The 22,763-nt window shown below is 50.4% G+C and overlaps 1 protein-coding gene across 1 annotated transcript in view; it reads left to right on the top strand.

The window, feature by feature from the left end:
• Nucleotides 1-22,421, top strand: part of ARHGAP1 (Rho GTPase activating protein 1) — a 174,675-nt gene extending 152,254 nt beyond the window's left edge. Inside the window, exons 13-14 of the mRNA XM_078684421.1 lie at nt 6,310-6,413; nt 18,636-22,421. Coding sequence (XP_078540547.1) covers nt 6,310-6,413; nt 18,636-18,830 — 299 coding nt within the window. The 3' untranslated portion in view covers nt 18,831-22,421. The remainder of the gene's footprint in view (nt 1-6,309; nt 6,414-18,635) is intronic.
• Nucleotides 22,422-22,763: the final 342 nt, after the last annotated feature.

Here is a 22,763-nt window from a genome sequence, read left to right as displayed (position 1 = left end):
GGCGCACCTAAGGAGGGTGCTCCTACACCACGCTCGGAAAAGCCGGAGTCATCGACTCTCTGGTCTTCACCGGGGAGCGGTCAGAGGTCGACTGTCGGGTCGACGAAACCGTCCGCTTCCTTTACGAAGCAAGTCTCGGACTCCCTCAAGCGAATTAGGGACAAAGCGTTGAACCCGAAAACACCTTCCACCCCGACGCCAGCGGCACCAACGCAAAAGACTTCGGCGCCGCTACTCTTCACGTTGCCGCCGAAGGCCTTCGCACCTCGGTCGGTGCCCAAGGACTCTGTGGTGTCGGAGCCAACTCACCCGGCTGGGAGTTTGACGCATCGACCACCCTTGATGGAGGAGCAGTCGGAGCATTTCATCGATGCCGACACCGGAAAACTCCTGCTTTACAAGAGGAAAATCACAGCTTCACAGCCTTTGGACTCATATACTATTCCTTTAAAGCGCAAAAGGCCTGCTCCTGAAACTCAAGTCTTGGTCGAACCCATACTTCCTACAGGGCGTGCTACACCCTCACCCACTTACTCTGATGGAGGAGATGCGGGGGAACAGGACGAGGAGTACAATTTTCCAACTAACACAGAGCCTGATGAACAACAGGACTCCTGGATAGGGGCAGGTGACCAAGGGGATCAGCACACCGTCCATGACCCTCAGGTGTACAATGTTAAGACCTCTCCCATCGAGGATTCTGCGGCATTTAATGCCTTAATTGAAAGGGCAGCCAAGAACCACGACGTGGAACTACATGCTGACCCTGTGGAAGTGGACTTCCTTTTTGACACTTTCTCAACTGCTGAAAAGACTGTCAAGACTCTTCCTATGCTAAAGGGGGTCCTCAAGCATGTGGACATTTTTAAGGAACCCACACGGTCAAGGGTAGTCAACCCTAGAATCGAGAAGAAGTACAGAGCGGCACCTGGCGATCCTACCTACATCAAGGGCCAGTTGCCATTGGACTCTTTGGTAGTTTCTAATGCCCGCAAAAGGGCGAATTCGCAGACCACCGGTGAAGCTCCTCCCCCAGACAAAGAATCGAAAGTGCTTGAGGTGTCAGGAAAGAGAGTAGCAGCTCAGGCGGCCAATATCTGGCATATCTCTAACACGCAGGCGCTATTGGCAAGATACGACAGGGCACACTACGACACCCTAGAGACCCTGTTATAGCATCTGCCCGACCAATATAAGGAAGCAGGGGAAATGCTTATCCAGGAAGGGAAGCTCATCTCTAACGCTTCCATTAAGTGCGCACTAGACGTTGCGGACACTGCGGCCAGACCTATTAATACAAGTGTAATGCTCAGACGGCAAGCATGGCTCCGAATCTCAGGTTTTAAACCAGAAATCCAGACAACCATCCTCAACCAGCCAGTGAACCCTGACAGGTTATTTCGTCCAGAGGTGGATACCACCCTGGAAAAAATAAAGAAAGATACAGAAACTGCCAAGTCCATGGGTGCTCTCCAGTCCCAACAGTTTCGAGGGAACACTATTCGCCGCTCAGGCAATCGAGGTGTTAACAGAGGCCAAATGTCACAGCAGACACAGTTCAATAAAGGTGGGGCGCAATCCTCGTACACCAAGCAGAGTAGAGGAGGACACCGGGGCAACAGCGCCAAGGGCAGAGGCAGAGGCAACAACAACTCCCGTTCCTCTGCCACCAACAAACAGTGACTCCCTGTCACTGCCCCCCCGACCATCCAACACCTGTCGGGGGGAGACTCCAGCAGTTGCTGCCAGTCTGGAAGTCCATCACCACAGACAGGTGGGTCAGGAAACGTATCCATTTCGGCTACTGTTTGGAGCTAACCTCCACTCCACCCAACATACCACCAAAGCACCGTCCTATGTCAGCAGAGCATTTGCACTTATTGCAGCAGGAGGTTCTTGCCATGCTGCAAAAAGGCGCAATAGAACTCGTGCCAGTGGAGGAGGAAGGCACGGGGGTGTATTCCCTGTACTTCTTAATCCCAAACAAGGACGGGTCCCTCAGACCTATTCTGGATCTAAGGCCCCTAAACCAATATATTCTCTCGGAACACTTCCACATGCTAACCCTGCAGCAGGTTCTTCCCTTACTCAATCAGGGAGACTTCCTTGCAACCTTGGATCTCAAGGATGCCTACTTCCACATCCCACTCCACCCATCCCACAGAAAATACCTCAGGTTCACAATCTGCATTACCAATTCAAGGTCCTTCCATTCGGGGTGACCACAGCCCCCAGAGTGTTCACGAAATGTCTGGCGACAGTGGCGGCGCACCTCAGGAGACAAAACGTCCATGTCTATCCTTATCTGGACGACTGGCTGGTTCAGGCGAAGTCGGACCATCAGTGCGCCACCGACATGTCCCGCACCATTCATCTCCTTCACGGTTTGGGCTTCTCACTGAACTATCCTAAGTCGCACCTTCAGCCGGCATGTGTGCGGCAGTATCTGGGCGCGACGATAGATACTCTGGCAGCCGCGGCTCAGCCGAATTCAGTGAGAATTGACAACATACAGTCGCTCATTCAAAGGTTCAGACCGCAACACTCACTTCCAGCGAGAGTGTTCATGCAGTTGATAGGCATGATGGCCTCCTGCATCTTCATAGTCCCGCATGCGAGGTTGTATATGCGTCCGCTCCAAGAATGCTTGGCACATCAGTGGAATCAGGCTCACGGACAGTTGAAAGACCTAGTGTTGGTGACCGGTCAGACGTACAACTCTCTGCATTGGTGGAATCCACACAACCTTTGCAAGGGCCGACCGTTCCAAGAGCCTGTGCCACAGATTATCCTGACAACGGACGCATCTCTCCAGGGATGGGGAGCTCATGTACTCCACTACATGGTGCAGGGACTATGGTCGACGCAGCAAAGGAAGACGCACATCAACTACTTAGAACTGATGGCAATCTTCATGGCACTGAAGTCCTTCAAAGTACATCTGTGCGACAAGGTCGTGTTGTTCCGGACGGACAACATGACAGCAATGTACTATATCCAGAAACAGGGAGGTACACACTCTCCACAGCTGTCTCACCTGGCTCAGAGCATGTGGAAGTGGGCCATTCAGAGGGAAATCTTCCTCATGGCGCAACACCTCCCGGGCAAGGACAATCAGATGGCGGATCTGCTCAGCAGGTACAGCCACCAGATGCACGAGTGGGAGTTACACCCATCGGTGCTCCACCCGTACTTCCAGCAGTGGGGTCATCCAGAGATAGACCTGTTTGCCACAAGGGAAAACGCAAAATGCAAAGCTTTGCCGCCAGGTTCCCTCATCCACAGTCGCAGGGCAATGCGGTATGGATGAACTGGTCAGGCAGATTTGCGTACGCTTTTCCCCCAGCACCTCTCATACCGCTGGTGGCAAGAAAGCTAAAGCAACACTCGATGACTCTCATCCTGGTTGCTCCAACGTGGGCACGCCAACCATGGTACACCACGTTTCTAGAACTCTCCGTGGTACCGCATCAAAGGCTGCGCCTCACACCCAGGCTCTTGACCCAGAACCATGGCGACATTAAGCACCCAGATGCGCAACAGCTCAACCTGGCGATCTGGCTCCTGAGGTCTTAGAATTTGGCTACCTTGACTTGCCTCCTGAATGCATGGGCATCATCCGGGAGGCGAGGAGGCCTACTACCAGAGCTTGCTATGCAGCCAAATGGAAGCGGTTTGTCATTTACTGTACAGAACACAACATCAACCCGCTAGATGCATCCATTCCTAATATCATCTGCTATTTGTTACATCTTTACAAATGCAATCTAGCATATGCTTCCATTAGGATACACTTATCCGCCATAGCGGCTTATCTCCAAAACAGGCAGCATCTCTCTGTTTTCAGGGTGCCTGCCATTAAAGCCTTCCTGGAAGGGCTGAAGCTCCCATGTGGAACCTCAACGTGGTCCTCACCAGATTGATGGGCCCACCTTTTGAGCCTCTCCATTCCTGTGAGATTAAATTCTTAACATGGAAAGTGGCTTTTCTCATTGCCATTACCTCTCTACGGCGTGTTAGTGAGCTACAGGCGCTCACTGTCCAGGAGCCATTTATTCAAATTCATTCCAACAGGGTAGTGCTGCGCACTAACCCTAAATTCCTTCCTAAGGTAGTTTCGCAGTTTCATGTAAATCAAGCCATCGAACTGCCCGCATTCTTTCAGAACCCTGAAACTGTAGCAGAAAGGATGCTCCACACTCTTAATGTCAAAAGAGCGTTAATGTACTACATTGATAGGACAAAGGACTTTCGAAAGACACAACAGCTCTTAGTTGCCTTTTCGGCCCAGCACAAAGGCAACCCCATTTCCAAAGCAGGTATAACCAGATGGATCGTTAAGTGTATTCAAATTTGCTATCACAAGGCTAAGCGCACCTTAACGGTCCCTCCCAGAGCCCACTCCACCCGCAAGTTGGGGGCCTCTATGGCTTTCCTTGGTAATATCCCTTTGGAAGATATTTGTAAAGCAGCCACATGGTCTACACCACATACCTTTACTAAACATTACTGTGTAGATGTGCACTCCAAGCAGCAGGCAGCTGTTGGACAGGCTGTTCTTAAAACACTATTTCAGACTTCTGCAGCTGGCACAGGCGGCCGCCGTTAATGGGGGGACTGCTATGTATTCTATGCTATAGATATGAATTCAGCAGCCCACATGCCTCGAACTGAATATGCTACTTACAAGTATGCATCTGTTCTTGGCATGTAGGGCTGCTGACATTCATATCGCCCGCCCTCCTCCCCGGCGCCTGTGGCGGCTGCAGACTTTTCTTGTATTTACTCTTAGGCATGGCCATCGCTTACACTATTACACTCCATCTTTGCCACAATGGCTAAAAACAATCTGGGGATGAAGTCGATGCCCATGCGCACTGTAGTCCAGGGGAGGAGCCACCTATCTCGTGATACTTCGAAGACTCTTCCAGGACAACAATGTGCAATCATCCGGACCCAACACTAGGCGGCGATCTATGCTATAGATATGAATGTCAGCAGCCCTACATGCCAAGAACAGATGCATACTGGTAAGTAGCATATTCAATAAGAAGTTCGCTCAAAATATGAAGTGGGAAAGATGGGTGAAGTTGGAAAAAGATAAGGTGTGTGAACAATGTCACAAACACAATTTATTAACTGACCCTTTGTCATCAACTAGGCAATTAACCCATCCTGAAATAATGTAGTGGCTGATTGCCAGTTATCTGTTACTGTGTGATGTTATCCTGTGTAAATCTAGATCATCTTGGACAGCGCACCCAACACGTTTCTATAAGGCACAAAATCACAACAGAGGTTTTCACGCCTTGCTCCATGCCCTCTTTAAAGAATATTGATTTTTATTAGCTCCCTGGATAATAACAGGGTCATTAATGACTTCAGGAGATGAATCTTGCATCGATATCCTTTTCAAAACCTTTTTTTTTGGGATGTGCATCTTGATTTATCCACCACCGCCTTCAGATTAGATGAGAAAGATCGTTTTTCTCCAAATGTAAACCTCTTCGAAGAGATGTCTCTTCAAAGTCAACGGGTGACTCACGACACACCACTCGTTACATTCGTGACCTGGTCCTTCACATAATGCTCTACAGATGTAATCATCTGTTGCAACAAGCAATCCAGTTTCAGTCTCTGGCTGTGTGGACAAGACGCAGAACTTGAGCTATCAAACCCAAAAGCAGCACCATCAGACTCACCGTTGAATCACTCGCCGTTCCATGCTCGAATCCTCGGCTACGTGAAATGACTTGTCTTCGGTGAACCATTTTAATGGCATTTTAGTATATTTCTACAAGTCATCGCCTTGCAGTGTTTTGGGTGCTTTGATTTAGCACTATTGGTAACAAAAGGGCCAACCTAGAGCATACAACTGAGCTATCCGCCTCCAGCAGCTCCCGGCTGGTGGACGCTTCCTCTGAACCTGCCAAGTCCTTGCATTGAGTTGGGCAGAGACCTGCATATTTTTCCACCCGTGGAGTGTCTTCTGCTGGACTCTCTCTGCCTGGGAGTGCATTTCTTTCATTATGGCATACGCCTTCCAGGTCCTTTGAAAGTCAACAAAACCAGCACATTGTTTCCTGTTCAGGATCCTGGGAGCTCTATATGTGGGTGGCTGTCTTATGATTTGCCCATGTGTGATCTTGTTGTCCCTATTGCACCTATTTTGATTATTGGGTTGAAGCCTGGCAGATGTGTAATATACCCCTGTAATCCTGGTTTAGAAATGTGTCCTGAGCGAGGAGCTACATTACGCGCTTCTCCCATCGAGTGTGCTGTTCTTCATCCCTGCTCTTCTTTCCACAGACATTGAAGAGAACAGCCGCCTGGAGTCCCTGCGGAAGACCCTGCAGACGCTGCCAGAGGAGAACTATGAAGTGCTGCGCTTCCTCACGGCCTTCCTAGTACAGGTCAGCAGGGGGCGCCAGACTCGAATGTGGTGGGCCGCAGGTCTTAGCGGTGGTGGACCATGAGGGCAGCGGTGGGATGCTGCAGAAATCAGTGCCGCTGTGGAAGATTTGAGGGAGCCACTCTCTGGACAGTGTACACTCACAAGCAGCCGCCAGGGAGCCGCTCTCTGCACAGTGTACACTCACAAGCAGCCGCTCTCTGCACAGTGTGCACTCACAGGGAGCCGCTCTTTGTACAGTGTGCACTCACAGGGAGCCGCCAGGGAGCCGCTCTCTGCACAGTGTGCACTCACAGGGAGCCGCTCTCTGCACAGTGTACACTCACAGCGAGCCGCTCTCTGCACAGAGTGCACTCACAGGGAGCCGCTCTCTGTACAGTGTACACTCACAGCGATCCACTCTCTGCACAGTGTACACTCACAGGGAGCCGCTCTCTGCACAGTGTGCACTCACAGGGAGCCGCTCTCTGCACAGTGTACACTCACAGGGAGCCACTCTCTGGACAGTGTGCACTCACAGGGAGCCGCTCTCTGGACAGTGTACACTCACAGGGAGCCACGCTCTGCACAGTGTACACTCACAGAGAGCAACTCGCTAGACAGTGTACACTCACAGGGAGCCACTCTCTGGTCGGTGTACACTCACAGGGAGCCACTCCCTGCACAGTGTGCACTCACAGGTAGCCGCTCTCTGCACAGTGTACACTCCAAGGGAGCCGCTCTCTGGACAGTGTACACTCCAAGGGAGCCGCTCTCTGGACAGTGTACACTCCAAGGGAGCCGCTCTCTGGACAGTGTACACTCCAAGGGAGCCGCTCTCTGGACAGTGTACACTCCAAGGGAGCCGCTCTCTGGACAGTGTACACTCCAAGGGAGCCGCTCTCTGGACAGTGTACACTCCAAGGGAGCCGCTCTCTGCACAGTGTACACTCGCGGGGAGCCGCTCTCTGCACATTGTACACTCCCAGGGAGTCACTCTCTGGACAGTGTACACTCCAAGGGAGCCGCTCTCTGCCCAGTGTACACTCGCGGGGAGCCGCTCTCTGCACATTGTACACTCCCAGGGAGTCACTCTCTGGACAGTGTACACTCCAAGGGAGCCGCTCTCTGGACAGCGTACACTCACAGGGAGCCGCTCTATGCACCGTGTACACTCCCAGGGAGCCGCTCTCTAACCAGTGTACACTCCCAGGGAGCCACTCTCTAGACAGTGTACACTCCCAGGGAGCCACTCTCTGGACAGTGTACACTCCAAGGGAGCCGCTCTCTGCACATTGTACACTCCCAGGGAGTCACTCTCTGGACAGTGTACACTCACAGGGAGCCACTCTCTGGACAGTGTACACTCACAGGGAGCCACTCTCTGGACAGTGTACACTCCAAGGGAGCCGCTCTCTGGACAGCGTACACTCACAGGGAGCCGCTCTATGCACCGTGTACACTCCCAGGGAGCCACTCTCTAGACAGTGTACACTCCCAGGGAGCCACTCTCTGGACAGTGTACACTCCCAGGGAGCAACTCTCTAGACAGTGTACACTCCCAGGGAGCCGCTCTCTGCACAGTGTACACTCCCAGGGAGCAACTCTCTAGACAGTGTACACTCCCAGGGAGCCAGTCTATGGACAAGGTCTACTCAGAGGGAGATGTTCTCTGAACAATGTTTAATCATAGCATATAGAAATATTCCCTCACGACCTGCACAATTCTAGAATTGACAACTTCTAAGTTTTGACAAGTATTATTTAACACAGGGTGACAACATCTAGTTTTTTTTATATTGGTAATTTTTATTATTTTTTTATGTACAAAATCTCATTCATCTTTTTCTTCTTTTTACTTACAAATTGTCACAATTCATTTAGTAAAACATACACTATTTCATTAGAATAATAAAAAACATAACCATACCATGCAGAAAAAACCAACAAACCTAAACAAATCTTACAATTTCCTGAAGCAAACTATTTCATTCACACTACATTCACTCCTTATTCTGCGTCTGAGGGATCGCAGATTGTGATGCGAATTTATTACGCAAGGTCGACGCGTTTCGGTGGGTTAAGACCACCTTCCTCAGGACCTTTGAGCAGAATAATCATATATTCATAGACAAATTATAGCCACTGCATGGATGGGTATCTGTAATGATAAATGACATACGTTTGTATCATCTCCTTAGTCTATCTCACAATTTAATTGTACATCACATAACCACTATAACTTAAATTGCCCTGTGAAAACATCAATGAATTCTAAATCACATTTCTTATTCCGATACTTTATTTCTTACAGTAGTGATCCAAAAACTAGCAGAGCAGCACATATTACTCACTCTCAGAATTGGAATTATAGCTATAACATAAATTTAAACAAAGAATAAGAAAAGCAAGAGGAGAAAAAATCACAAAAGTTTTTAAAATTTTAAATTACACGGACTGACTCTCATCTAACTTACTCTTGGAAACAAATGTGTTAGAGAGTATTCCATAAATGATAACCATACATGACGGTTATTGCCACTTTGATTATTACGATTAACATAGGTGTTCTTACCCTGATATTTTCAATAGGGTAGACCACCTCTTCAGTTATAGATTCATGTCAATAGTATGTGTCACTTTGAAATATTCCTGCATTGGATAAAATACAAGATATGTATTCAAAACACTGACTATAGAGGTGTGTTGAAAACATAGGTTTAGATGATACTATCGCTATTTTCATTTCTTACCATGAACATGATGTTCGAGGCATGTGGGCTGCTAAATTCATATCTTAGCATTAGATCGCCGCCTAGTGTTGGGCTCGGATGATTGCACATTGTTGTCCTGGAAGAGTCTTCGAAGTATCCTGAGATAGGTGGCTCCTCCCCTGGACTACAGTGCGCATGGGCATCGGCTCCATCCCCAGATTGTTTTTTTCCGCCATTGGGTTCGGATGTGGTCTCGACGTCTTACTGTCGGAACCAAGTAAAACTAACTTTTAGCGGCCAAAAGGCCTCGATTTTCTTGCGTCGGTATTGTCTGCGCACGGTCTCGAGTCTTCCGTCTCTTGGAGCCGGAATAAGCGGAGTTTTCTTCGCTCTCGGAACTTTGAGGCCTTCTCATCGCGACACGACTGCAAGCCTTTTCGGACATGGAGCGGAGCCCGTTTAAGTACTGCCCGCTCTGTGGGTCCAAGTACCCACACATCGATCTACACCCCGTGTGTAACAAATGCCTTTCGCCTGACCACGACGACGGAAAGTGCAAGGCCTGTGCACAGTTCCGGTCGAAGAAGACTCTCAAGCTTCGGCGCGCGGTGCGCATGGAAGCTAAACAAGCGGCACCGGATCCGGAGAACATCTTCGGCGACCAAGACGAAGAGGACCAGGGTCATCATCTCCAAATCTCCCCACCCGGGACGGAGGTCGAGGCGGATCCGGGAGACGACGACGGAGTCGCGGGTCCAGGCCTTGAATACGTCGACGAGGTAGGAGACGACGATGAGATTTATGGGGCCGCGGCGGATAGCTCAGCGGACGAGCTCTGCCCCGAAGGTTACGAGGATACCGACCGGGACACGGGATCGCCTGTCGGCCTTACCCAAGACCCGTTGCCGCAAGCCACAGCCCCGCCTTCGGGCCCGGCCACGGACTTACTTGCTGGGCAGACTGTTTCGAAACCGAAACCATCGGGATCGACAACACCTAAAATGGCCGACCCGAAATCGAAACTGAAAGTTAAGGACTCGAGTGTCCCTAAGATGGCTGCCGTGCCGGTGAAACCGTCGGCGCCTGCTACCCCATCGACTCCGTCGACCTCCGGTCCGCAGAAGTCGAGGAAGTCCGTCGATTCCGATGCTGCGAAATCGAAACCGACGCCAGAGGAGGGGTCCTCCAAGGAAGATGGTCGGCACGGGACAGCGGCTCCGACGCCGTCAAAACCCACCAAAGTCGGCTCCAAGGAGGCTACGCAGGCACACGGAAAGAAGTCTGTGCCCCGAACGCAGGAATCGGAGGCGATACAGACGGGATCCGCGCCCAAGACGCACAAGGCCCACAAGGACGTCGGATCCGAGGGGAAAATCAGACCATCCTCGTCGGCGCCGACACAAACTGTGAGTGTGCCGTCCCCCATTGCCGACTCACTGAAAAGGATCAGGGAAAAGGCCTTTGCCCCGTCGGCTCCGATACCATCAACGCAGCCGCGGAAAGACACTCCAGAGAAGCCGTCTGGGAAACTTCTCTTTATTTTGCCGCCGAAGGAGGCGCCCAAGGCATTTTCAACCAAATCGGCACCGAAACAGGTGGTTTCTTCACCGACTGGCCCACTTCCACGTCAGGTGCTCGAATCCGAGGACGATTCGGCGCATTTCATCGACGCTGACACAGGCAAACTGATCCTCTATAAGAGGAAAATAACTTCGGAGCCAGTGGACCCCTATGTCATTCCACTAAAGAAGAAAAGGGTGCCCCTTGACGCCTCAGGCCTCACGGAACCAATCCAGCCTCCTCCGAGACGGAGCCCTACTCCCTCCCCAGACCACTCTGAGGGTGAGGGGTATGATGAGGACGACCAGTACAATTTCCCAATCAATGAACCTGATGTGCAACCGGATTCATTTGATGACACTGGTGACCAGAACACCCAAGGTGCGGGGCAGGACCCGCAGCCTTTTAATGCACGGGCATCCCCGACTGAGGATTCAGCAGGTTTTCATGCCCTACTCGAAAGGGCGGCAGCCAATCACGATGTGGACATGCATGCCGACCCTGTGGAGGAAGACTTCCTTTTCGACACTTTTTCGGTCTCTGAAAGGACAGTAAAGACACTGCCTATGCTTAAAGGAGTCCTCAAGCATGCTGGGGACATATTTAAGGAGCCTACGAGAGCGAGAGTGGTCAACCCTCGCATTGAAAAAAAGTACAGACCTGCACCTGCGGACCCCGCATACATTCGGGGACAATTGCCATTGGACTCTCTTGTGGTCGCCAATGCCAGGAAACGTGCCAACTCCCAGACTACGGGTGAAGCTCCTCCCCCGGATAAGGAATCCAAAGTGCTAGAGGCAGGGGGCAAAAGAGTAGCTGCACAGGCATCAAACTTCTGGCGCATTGCCAATACACAGGCGCTCTTGGCGCGTTATGATAGGGCGCACTATGACACCCTAGAACAGATCGTACAACACCTGCCTCCACAGTTCCAAGAGGGCACGAAAATGCTTATCGAGGAAGGGAAGCTAATCTCAAACGCAGCCATCAAGTGTGCACTTGATGCTGCGGACACAGCTGCTAGGGCTATCAACACTAGCGTTATGCTGAGACGACAAGCGTGGCTCCGCATCTCAGGGTTTAAACCGGATATTCAGACGACAATTCTTAATCAGCCAGTCAATCCTGATAGTCTGTTTGGTCCGGATGTTGACACCACCCTAGAGAAAATAAAGAAAGACACGGACACTGCTAAGTCTATGGGGGCCCTACAGTCACAGCAGTTTCGTGGCGGCAATTTTCGTCGCTCAGGTGCACGTGGAGTCACCAGAGGACAATTGGGTCAACAATCCCAGTTCACAAAAGGTGGGGCACAAACCTCGTTCACTAAACAGAACAAGGGAGGTTACAGGAATAACAGCAACAGAGGTCGCGGCAGAGGAAACAACAGCTCCCGCACCTCTACTCCCAACAAACAGTGACTCTCTGTCACTGCCCCCCGACCACCTAACACCTGTCGGGGGGAGACTGCAGCGGTTCCTGCCCGTCTGGAGAAACATCACCACAGACAGGTGGGTGCGACAACTAATCCAGTATGGTTATTGCCTAGAGTTAAAGTCCACTCCACCCAACATCCCGCCAAGGCAACGGCCTATGTCCGCAGAGCACTTGCTCTTATTGCAGCAGGAGGTAGTGGTGATGCTGCAAAAGGGAGCAATCGAGCTCGTGCCGGTGGGGGAGGAAGGCACAGGGGTATATTCCCTGTACTTCCTTATTCCAAAGAAGGACGGTTCTCTCAGGCCCATTCTCGATCTACGTCCCCTCAACCTGTACATACTATCGGAACATTTCCACATGCTTACACTGCAACAGATTCTTCCCTTGCTAAACCAGGGAGACTTCTTAGCAACCTTAGACCTCAAGGATGCTTATTTCCACATTCCACTACACCCGTCGCACAGGAAATACCTCAGGTTCACTATTCAGGGCAGGCACTACCAGTTCAAAGTCCTACCCTTCGGAGTCACAACAGCCCCGAGGGTGTTCACAAAGTGTCTGGCGACAGTAGCGGCGCACCTCAGGAGGCAGAACATCCATGTCTACCCCTACCTAGACGACTGGCTCGTGCAAGCCAAGTCAGAGCAACAGTGCGCCGCAGACATGTCGACTACAATTCACCTTCTTCACGATCTGGGTTTCTCCCTGAACTACCCAAAATCGCATCTTCAGCCGGCGCATGTACGGCAGTTTCTAGGCGCGACGATCAATACCCTGACGGCCATGGCTCAGCCAAACCAGGTCAGGATAGACAGCATGCAGGCTCTGATCCAAAGGTTCAGGCCGCAACACTCGCTTCCAGCGAGAGTGTTCATGCAGTTGATAGGCATGATGGCCTCCTGCATCTTCATAGTCCCTCACGCACGGCTACATATGCGCCCGCTCCAGGAGTGCTTAGCGAATCAGTGGACACAGGCTCGTGGGCAATTGACAGACCTAGTGTTGGTTACCAGTCGGGCATACGACTCTCTGCATTGGTGGACTCCACACAACCTTTGCAAGGGCCGACTGTTCCAAGAGCCTGTGCCGCAGATTATCCTGACAACGGACGCGTCTCTCCAGGGTTGGGGAGCTCATGTGCTCACTTACACAGTGCAGGGACTATGGACGACGCAGCAACAGAAGATGCACATCAACTATCTGGAACTGATGGCAATCTTCATGGCGCTCAAGTCCTTCATTGTACATCTGTGCAACAAAGTCGTGCTAGTCCGGACGGACAACATGACCGCGATGTACTACATTCAAAAGCAGGGAGGCACCCACTCGCCACAGCTGTCTCATCTGGCTCAGAGCATGTGGAAGTGGGCCATTCAGAGGAACATTTTCCTCATGGCAGAACACCTCCCAGGAAAGGACAATCAGATGGCGGATCTGCTCAGCAGATACAGCCATCAAATGCACGAGTGGGAGATACACCCGTCTGTTCTCCACCCGTACTTCCAGCAGTGGGGTCATCCGGAGATAGACCTGTTTGCCACAGCAGAGAACGCAAAATGCCAACTCTTTGCCGCCAGGTTCCCTCACCCACTGTCGCAGGGGAATGCGATATGGATGAACTGGTCAGGCAAATTTGCGTACGCTTTTCCGCCAGCCCCTCTAATACCGCTGGTCGCAAGAAAGCTAAGGCAGCACGAGATGACTCTCATCCTGGTTGCTCCAACGTGGGCGCGCCAAGCTTGGTACACCACGTTCCTCGAACTCTCAGTGGTGCCGCATCAAAGGCTGCGCCTCACGCCCAGTCTTTTGACGCAGAACCATGGAGACATTCAGCATCCAGATCCACAACAGCTCAACCTGGCGATCTGGCTCCTGAAGTCCTAGAGTTTGGATACCTTAACCTACCTCCGGAGTGCATGCACATCATCAAGGAGGCAAGGAAACCAACTACTAGAGCATGCTATGCTGCAAAGTGGAAGCGTTTTGTCATTTACTGTACGGCCAATGACATCGACCCGCTAGATGCATCTATCCCCAACATCATCTGCTATCTGTTGCATCTTTACAAGTGCAATCTAGCGTATACTTCCATTCGGATACATCTATCCGCCATAGCGGCTTATCTCCAGAACAGGCAGCACCTCTCTGTCTTCAGGGTGCCTGCCATTAAAGCCTTCCTTGAAGGTCTGAAACGAGTCATTCCCCCAAGGACACCGCCAGCTCCGGTGTGGAACCTCAATGTCGTTCTCACCAGACTGATGGGACCGCCATTTGAGCCCCTGCACTCGTGTGAACTCCAGTTCCTTACGTGGAAAGTAGCTTTCCTTGTGGCTATTACGTCTCTGAGGCGTGTCAGTGAGCTGCAGGCGCTCACAATCCAAGAGCCATTCATTCAAATCCATTCAAATAGGGTAGTGCTACGCACTAACCCCAAATTCCTGCCGAAGGTGGTGTCACAGTTTCATCTAAACCAAACTATTGACTTACCAGCATTCTTTCAAAACCCGCAAACGGTGGCGGAAAGAATGCTCCATACCTTAGATGTACGGAGGGCGTTGATGTACTACATAGACAGAACACAACCCTTTAGAAAGACAAAACAACTCTTTGTTGCCTTCGCACCCCAACACAAAGGCAACCCAATTTCCAAAGCAGGGATAGCCAGGTGGATTGTTAAGTGCATCCAGATATGTTATCAAAAAGCCAAGCGCACTTTAACAATACCCCCCAGAGCGCACTCCACACGCAAACTGGGGGCATCCATGGCTTTCCTAGGGAACATTCCTTTAGAGGATATTTGCAGAGCAGCCACGTGGGTCACACCACATACCTTCACAAAACACTACTGTGTTGATGTGCATTCCAAGCAGCAAGCAGCTGTAGGACAGGCTGTTCTCAAGACACTTTTTCAGGTTTCTGCAGCTGGCACGGGCAACCGCCGCTGATGGAGGGACTGCTATGTATTCTATGCTAAGATATGAATTTAGCAGCCCACATGCCTCGAACTGAATATGCTACTTACCAGTATGCATCTGTTCTTGGCATGTAGGGCTGCTAACATTCATATCGCCCGCCCTCCTCCCCGGTGCCTGTCGCAGCTGCAGATATACTATTGTATTTATTCATTAGCATGGACATCTTTTACACTTTTCACTCCATCTTCTGCCACAATGGCGAAAAACAATCTGGGGATGGAGCCGATGCCCATGCGCACTGTAGTCCAGGGGAGGAGCCACCTATCTCAGGATACTTCGAAGACTCTTCCAGGACAACAATGTGCAATCATCCGAGCCCAACACTAGGCGGCGATCTAATGCTAAGATATGAATGTTAGCAGCCCTACATGCCAAGAACAGATGCATACTGGTAAGTAGCATATTCACTACCTTTTCATCAAACGGTCATAAATACGAGGATTATCTGGAGCTGTGAACCCTCAGCCGGGGAATATTGATTTCCTAAAAAAAACGATGACAGTCCTTAGTCCAGAGAGTGAGAATTCTATGATATCTAAGTGTTTGTTAGACATAAAACACTACTACTAACCTTTTTGACTCACTGAAAGTATTCAAAAATCTTCTTTCATCTGTGTTTACATTAGTTTTCACGCTTCAGATTATTCAGGTTGGGTCTTTTGTCTGATGGCCATTAGCTATAACAAAAAGACATGTTTAATCATAAGAAGCCGCTCTGTGGACGGCGTGCACTCACATCGGTCTGCTCTCTGGATAATGTACACTCACCGAAAGCCACTCTCTGTACAGTGTACACTCCAAGGGAGCCCCTCTCTGCACAGTGTACACTCACGGAGAGCCGCTCTCTATACAGTGTGCACTCACAGGGAGCCGCTCTCTGCACAGTGTACACTCACAGGGAGCCGCTCTCTGCACAGTGTACACTCCCAGGGAGCCACTCTCTGGATAATGTACACTCACCGAAAGCCACTCTCTGTACAGTGTACACTCACAGGGAGCCGCTCTCTGGATAATGTACACTCACCGAAAGCCACTCTCTGTACAGTGTACACTCACAGGGAGCCGCTCTCTGGATAATGTACACTCACCGAAAGCCACTCTCTGTACAGTGTACACTCACAGGGAGCCGCTCTCTGTACAGTGTACACTCACAGGGAGATGCTCTCTGTACAGTGTACACTCACAGGGAGATGCTCTCTGTACAGTGTACACTCACAGGGAGACGCTCTCTGTACAGTGTACACTCACAGGGAGACGCTCTCTGTACAGTGTACACTCACAGGGAGACGCTCTCTGTACAGTGTACACTCACAGGGAGACGCTCTCTGCTCGGTGTACACTGACAGGGAGCCACTCTGCTCAGTGTACACTCACAGGGAGCCACTCTCTGCTCAGTGTACACTCACAGGGAGCCACTCTCTGGCCAGTGTACACTCACAAGAAGCCGCTCTCTTAACAGTGTACTTTCACAGGGAGCCGCTCTCTGTATAGTGTACTTACACAGGGAGCTAGTGTACACTCACAGGGAGCCACTCTGGCCAGTGTGCACTCAGAGATCGGCTCTCTTTATAATGTACACTCATGGGGAACCACTCTCTATACAGTATACACTCCAATGAAGCCGCTCTCCGGACAGTGCACACTCAGCGGGAGCTACACTCTGCACAATGTACACTCCAAGGGAGCCGCTCTCTGGACAGTGTACACTCACAGGGAGCCACTCTCTGGACGGTGTACACTCACAGGGAGACACTCTCTGGCCGGTGTACACTCTCTGGTCTGTGTACACTCACAGGGAGCCACTCCCTGGACAGTATACACACAGGGAGCCGCGCTCTGCACAGTGTACACTCACAGGGAGTCACTCTTTGTACAGTGTACACTCGCAGGGAGTCACTCTTTGTACAGTGTACACTCACAGGGAGCCACTTTCTGGCCGGTGTACACTCACAGGGAGACACTCTCTGGCCGGTGTACACTCTCTGGTCTGTGTACACTCACAGGGAGCCATTCCCTGGACAGTATACACACAGAGAGCCGCGCTCTGCACAGTGTACACCTCAAGGGAGCCGCTCTCTGCACAGTGTACACTCACAGGGAGCCACTCTTTGTACAGAGTACACTCGCAGGGAGTCACTCTTTGTACAGAGTACACTCGCAGGGAGTCACTCTTTGTACAGTGTACACTCACCGGGAGCCACTCTCTGCACAGTGTACACTCACCGGGAGCCACTCTCTGGACAGTGTACACTCCAAGGGAGCTCCTCTCTGGACGGTATACACTCCAAGGGTGCCGATCTCTGGAAAGTGTACATTCACAGGGAGCCGTGCTCTGCACAGTGTACACTCCCAGGGAGCTGCTCTCTAGACAGTGTACACTCACAGGGAGCCACTCCCTGGACAGCGTACACTCCCAGGGAGCCGCTCCCTGGACAGTGTACACTCACAGGGAGCCGCTCTCTGCACAGATTACACTCCCAGGGAGCCACTCTCTGCACAGTGTACACTCCCAGGGAGCTGCTCTCTAGACAGTGTACACTCACAGGGAGCCACTCCCTGGACAGTGTACACTCACAGGGAGACACTCTCTGGACAGTATACACACAGGGAGCCGCGCTCTGCACAGTGTACACTTCAAGGGAGCCGCTCTCTGCACAGTGTACACTCACAGGGAGCCGCTCTCTGTACAGTGTACACTCGCAGGGAGTCACTCTTTGTACAGTGTACACTCGCAGGGAGTCACTCTTTGTACAGTGTACACTTGCAGTGAGTCACTCTTTGTACAGTGTACACTCGCAGGGAGTCACTCTTTTTACAGTGTACACTCGCAGGGAGTCACTCTTTTTACAGTGTACACTCGCAGGGAGTCACTCTTTGTACAGTGTACACTCACAGGGAGCCACTCTCTGGCCAGTGTAAACTCTCATGGAGACGCTCTCTGGATACTCTGCCCTCAAAGGAACTCCGGGTGTCCTCGGGCACCACACACTTATCTGGCAGGCTGGATATCTTCATAGGACAGCCTGCCCTCAATGGGACCCCGGGTGTCCGCAGGGTGTGGGCAGGCTGGACGTCCTCATACGACAGCCTGCCTTTGATGGGACTCGGGTGTCCACGGGCTGTGGGTACTTCGCACTTATCCGGTAGGTTGGATGTCCTCATAGAGCAGCACGCCCTTGACTGAACCCCGGGTGTCAGCGAGCACCACACACTTATCAGGCAGGTTGGACGTCCTCTTAGGACTCCCTGTCGTTGATGGAGCACTCAGGTGTTTGCGGGCTGTGGGCACCACGCAATTATCATACAGGCTCATCGTTCTCATGAGCCAGTCTACCCTCAATGGAACCTGTCTCCGTTTAACATAGCACCATCGCAGGACACTCCTGTCTCCATGAGTGCCCCCTTGACATGCTTGTCAAAAGTCCTTTTGGCAATATATGTACTTGAGGTTTCCCTTGAGAAGCTTTGTGAGATGTCTTTGTGTGAAGTCCCTGCACTTTCAGGTGTCTTTCCCACCTTTACCTGCTCCTGACACTCTTGTTTTTACCACTCTCCCAGGTGTCTGAAAACCAAGAGCACAACAAAATGACCAACGTCAACCTGGCTGTTTGTTTTGGCCCAAACCTCTTGTGGGTGAAGGATGCTGCCACCAACCTGAAGGTCATCAACCCCATCAACTCCTTCACCAAGTTCCTTTTGGACCACCAGGAGGAGCTGTTCCTGCCATCTGAAGCCTTGGCCCCTGAGGCTTGAGTGCACCGCCAGCGGGGGGTTCTTCCTGGCACTGGAGTCGCTAGCGCCCAGGGCCTGCGCAATCACCAGGAGGCGCTCTTCCCAGCACCCGAGGCTTTGGCATCCTAGGTCTGAGCTCCCCAGTAACTCTTCACCGATGACTGAGCTGCATCTTCTTCCTTACTGTGCCACTAGCAACACTATTGGGTTACTGGGCCTGTCCCTCTGGAGCCAGTAAGGCCGGAACCGTTCTCCAAGGAGTCTGATCCAAAGTGTCCGATGAGTGGCTGTGCGTGTGTGTGTGACCCCTTGATCTGAGTGTATTGTTGTACGTGAATGACCCTGTGCTTGGACCGTACCTAGTGTGAGGCTGACCCTGTGCTTGGAATATATACCTGTACGCGAGTGCGCCTATGCGTGGACCGCGACTCCCTGTGTCTGACTCCATGATCTGAATGTGATCGCCTATGTGAGTGTGCCAGTGCTTGTACGGTGACCCTGTGTGTGGCTGACCCATAGCCGGACTGTACCATGTTTGTGAGTCACGCCATGCTTGGGCTGCACACCCATGTGTCATTGACTGCGACTCTTCCCCGTGCTCAGGATGCAGCGCGTTGTGCCTGTGACACTGTGCCTCGATCGCTACCTTGTGTGCCAGTTCTTAGTACCGAGACTGCAGTCCTGTCCTTGTTTCGTCGCTGGCTCCATGCTCAGACTTTTGTGCTTGACATAATCATGGTTTTGTATGTGGAGTCCAGACACCTGTCTGGAGAAGGCCTCAGGCCTCAGTCCCTGTGCTGGTATTGTCGTTTCTTCTGCTATTTTCAATGCCACCGTTAATGTGAGTACGCTGCGGTACTGGTATGTGTGTGGGTATGCATATTATGGGTTCCCTGCATTTGTTAATATACACTGATGTATGCCTGTCGCTATATATGTCATATCATGGTTGAGGGCGCGCACTAAGGTCTGCCTTCCTCTCTAGCGCCTTCTCTGGGGATTCATAGCTGTGCCATCTTGGAATGAAGGCGCCTTAACCATAAATCAAAAGCAGTTGATCTGAGCACTCCATCTCATTCCTACTCACCTCACATTTTTATAAAAATTAACAGTCCTGTTCATGGGTTCATTTCTAAATTGCACCCAAGTTGCACCCTGCTGGGTACGAGTGTGAACAGACATACACCAGTAGTGCACCCATGTAGGACTCTGCTGGTCATGAGTGTGGACAGACATACACCAGTAGTGCACCCATGTAGGACTCTGCTGGTCATGAGTGTGGACAGACTTACACCAGTAGTGCACCCATGTTGTCTTGGGCTGGTGTAAGTTTGAAAGCCACTACTAAAGGGCTGGTGTCTGGTGTTGCTGGGAGTCTAGGCGCAATTATTTCTAAGTTACTGCTCTGGTATGAATTTGGGTTTTATTACTCAAGGTTGGTATCCCCTGATGATGTGGGCAGATGGACACTAAATCCTGTGCTGGCGTTGGCCTGGGCACCATTGCTCAAGTGCTGTTCTCTTACGCAGTTGTGAGAACAGCATGGTTACCTGATGGTGGGGCCTTTGACTCCTGTAGATGCTCTTACTTGTGGACTGTCATCAGTGTGAATTTGAGTATGGGTGTTGTTTATTTATTCCATTTTACTCCCACATGCCACTCTTCAGGTTACATTATGTTTGTACCCTGCCTAAAACTACCAAACCAAATATATCGCTTCTTACTCACACGTGTTTTTCAGGGGACATTAGCCTATTCCATTCTCAATTAACCTCCAAAACCTGCTTCCCGCCATACATTATCCAAACCGATCTCATCCAATCTACCCGAACATGACAATCTGAAGACCACGATTAGTCCTTTCACAATTAGTATCGCTTTCCATCTTTGCACACCGCTTGGTCGACCAACATTATCCTATTCCACCCCTTGCAATTCTATGTACATGGTTGTTCTTTGTACCCCATTCTTCCCCATTCCATCAACATACCACTTCATCTTATTCCGCGAAGGCCATGCCCCTTTCTCAGACTGTTGTACCATTCCATTGGCAAACATGCATTTAGACAGAGCATTTTTTCATTCCACCGTTGCACCAGCAATACCACCGCCCAGTCTCTCACCACACCAGCATAATTCTGTTTCACGATTTCACACTCCACTGACAAACATTATTTGAATCCACCCTTAAGCAATCCTCTGCAAATATTGCATTCTAACCCTACATGCTCATCGGAAACCATTATGCCTTATGCTTCCAATCCAACGCCACCAGCCCCTCTACAGTCACTATCATATGTCCTTCTTCAGGCATTGTTGCATACCATGCCCACACATTCCCCTCTTCAACTATTCAATTTCAACCGTTAGGTCACACATCTTTCACATGCCCCTTTAAAGACCAATGTTGCTTGCCCCTGGCTGGGCAACATTATCCCGTCATCCCCACATTTTCAAATAGAACCATTACCTACTTTCATCTTCATGCCCTCCTTTAGAGGCCACCATCAATTGCACTTCTAGAAACCACCGTCACATGACCCCTAGGGACCACCGTCACGCGAATCTTGCGAAGCCACCATTGCTTTCCCCTCTAGTGACTGCATCACGTGCTCCTTGTAAGACCACCATTGCTTGCCCCTTAAGATACCAACATCACATTCCCCTAAAGACTCTCATTATCCTCAATACTCCTCACGCTCCTAAACATGTTTTTTTTTTCACGCGTGTTCCACTCTGTATTCGATATTACCCCTGGGAACCCTCATACACTTCTCTTGCATTCTTCTTTCTTTGCTTGGTCAGGCCCAGGGCTATTTCTGCTAGATAGTCAATATATTCACCAACCCTCTGTGTCCTCCATGCAACTCTTCAGACCAGGGTGCTCCTTCCATCAAGCAAACAGGCGGACATTTTAGAGGTGTTTGAACCCACTTATGCTACCAGCACAAGCATTTGAGCTGGTAGAGTGACTACAGTCGATGTGGGTGTCAGGGGATCTGTTTGGCTAGGCTCTGGCCTTTTTTTTTTTTTTTTACTTGTTTCAGATGTTGCATTGTGATAAGAATTCAATAGAATGAATGAGTGCTTGTTGTGGGGGCCCTGGTGCTTTTTGAATAATGCTGTGGTTAGTTTACTATTGCCAAATGCCTGTGAGGCGTATCTGCTCTGTTGGGTCCAGCTATTTCCCTACTTGGAATGGGCTTTGAAAGGTGTCTGCTGCTGGTAGATGCATCTACACCGCCCCTTCCTCTAAGTCCACAACTGCAAATGAGACCCCCACATAGGTTCTTCATCAAAGAATGCCCTTCATCTAGTCAGTGTAGCCCAACAGCCTCACCCAGGCCTCGCCATGTCAGTGCATGTCTGTATGGATTCAGCCAGTTTCTGTGAAGGCCAAATGCTCCCTCGCATCCTTTCCAGGTGGTCGCATCCTCCTTCCCTGTTAATAATTATATATTTTTAAAGGTGAAAAGTATGTTTTTGTAATCCGCTCTTCACATCTGTATCACCCTTCATTGTATGTGTAAGAATTCGCTTTTTACTCTGCTTTTGTTTCACCGTTTGCACTTTTTGTACTCTTAATATTGATATTAAAGACTGAGTCTGAAAGTTTTTGTAATTTTACTGATGATGCAGATTCTTCAGATCTTCCGTCCATTGTGTTATCTGCTTTTAAGGACTGACATCCTCAAATGGGCGCACTCTGGGGACAGCAGTATGATTTTGGGGAGTGTTTTAAGTCCATGATTTTGATAAATAGAAAAAATTCCCCCAGTGAAGATTCCTATATTCTCTCTCTATGGCAGGAACGATTTGATAGAATCCATGTTTAATAGAACTGGAACAAGCCTGACTCTTGCAGGAAATTAACAAGCAGCATGAACTATCAGGGTTATTTCAGAGAGTTGGTTTTTTCTACTCTTTTTATTTTATTTTGTTTTTATTTATTAC

This window comes from Lissotriton helveticus, chromosome 3_2, assembly GCF_964261635.1.
Source record: "Lissotriton helveticus chromosome 3_2, aLisHel1.1, whole genome shotgun sequence".
NCBI lineage: Eukaryota > Metazoa > Chordata > Amphibia > Caudata > Salamandridae > Lissotriton > Lissotriton helveticus.
The sequence above is the reverse complement of the archived record's forward strand: the minus strand, read 5'-3'. Positions and strand labels throughout refer to the sequence as shown.